Source organism: Pygoscelis adeliae, unplaced genomic scaffold (assembly GCF_000699105.1).
Source record: "Pygoscelis adeliae isolate BGI_AS28 unplaced genomic scaffold, ASM69910v1 Scaffold413, whole genome shotgun sequence".
Taxonomy (NCBI): Eukaryota; Metazoa; Chordata; class Aves; order Sphenisciformes; family Spheniscidae; genus Pygoscelis; species Pygoscelis adeliae.
Genome location: NW_008824403.1, coordinates 1,726,575 through 1,727,208, shown reverse-complemented (window position 1 = coordinate 1,727,208; position 634 = coordinate 1,726,575). Strand labels below are relative to the sequence as shown.

At 46.2% G+C, this 634-nt stretch overlaps 1 protein-coding gene across 1 annotated transcript in view; it reads left to right on the top strand.

The window, feature by feature from the left end:
- DLG1 (discs, large homolog 1 (Drosophila)) overlaps nucleotides 1-634 on the top strand; it is a 177,238-nt gene that overhangs the window by 3,899 nt on the left and 172,705 nt on the right. The window contains exon 2 of the mRNA XM_009320409.1: nucleotides 58-232. Coding sequence (XP_009318684.1) covers nucleotides 58-232 — 175 coding nt within the window. The remainder of the gene's footprint in view (nucleotides 1-57; nucleotides 233-634) is intronic.

Here is a 634-nt window from a genome sequence, read left to right as displayed (position 1 = left end):
GGTCCCGAGCGCGGAGGCTTGTTGCGACCCCGGCGTGTGCATCCCCGGTCCTCCTAGCTGGTGCGCCGGGGTCAGCGGTGTGTCTGGTCTCCGCTTGCAGATACCCAGCGAGCCCTGCGCCTCCTGGAGGAGTACCGCTCCAAGCTGAGCCAGGCGGAGGACCGGCAGCTGCGAAACTCCATAGAGCGTGTCATCAGCATCTTCCAAAGTAACCTTTTCCAGGCTTTGATAGGTAAAGGCTGACTTCTCTCAGTTTGCGCTCGAGCCGGTCGGTTCTTGCTTATGCTGTGTTAAGAAAAGGTAATTTGCCCTTACGGTAGAAGCCATGTGCTTTTTGTCATTGTGTTTTTGTTTTGCATAGTAACACACGTGCTGTTACAGATCAACAGTTCACTTGTTTCATATACTTACTTTATTTGAGGCTTTTGACTGGCCCAAACTGCTTCAAGCTGTGGTGCAGTTTTTTCTTCTGTGACATGTTATTGTAGATTACTTTATGTAGACTGTTTTTCCGTATATCTTTATTCACCTAAACAATTTCTAAAGAGTAATTTTTTTTTTTTTGTGAGTCCATGTGTAACAGGTTAATGAATGAGTTGAAATGGTTTTAATCTAAGGTACGATTCAGGCAAAT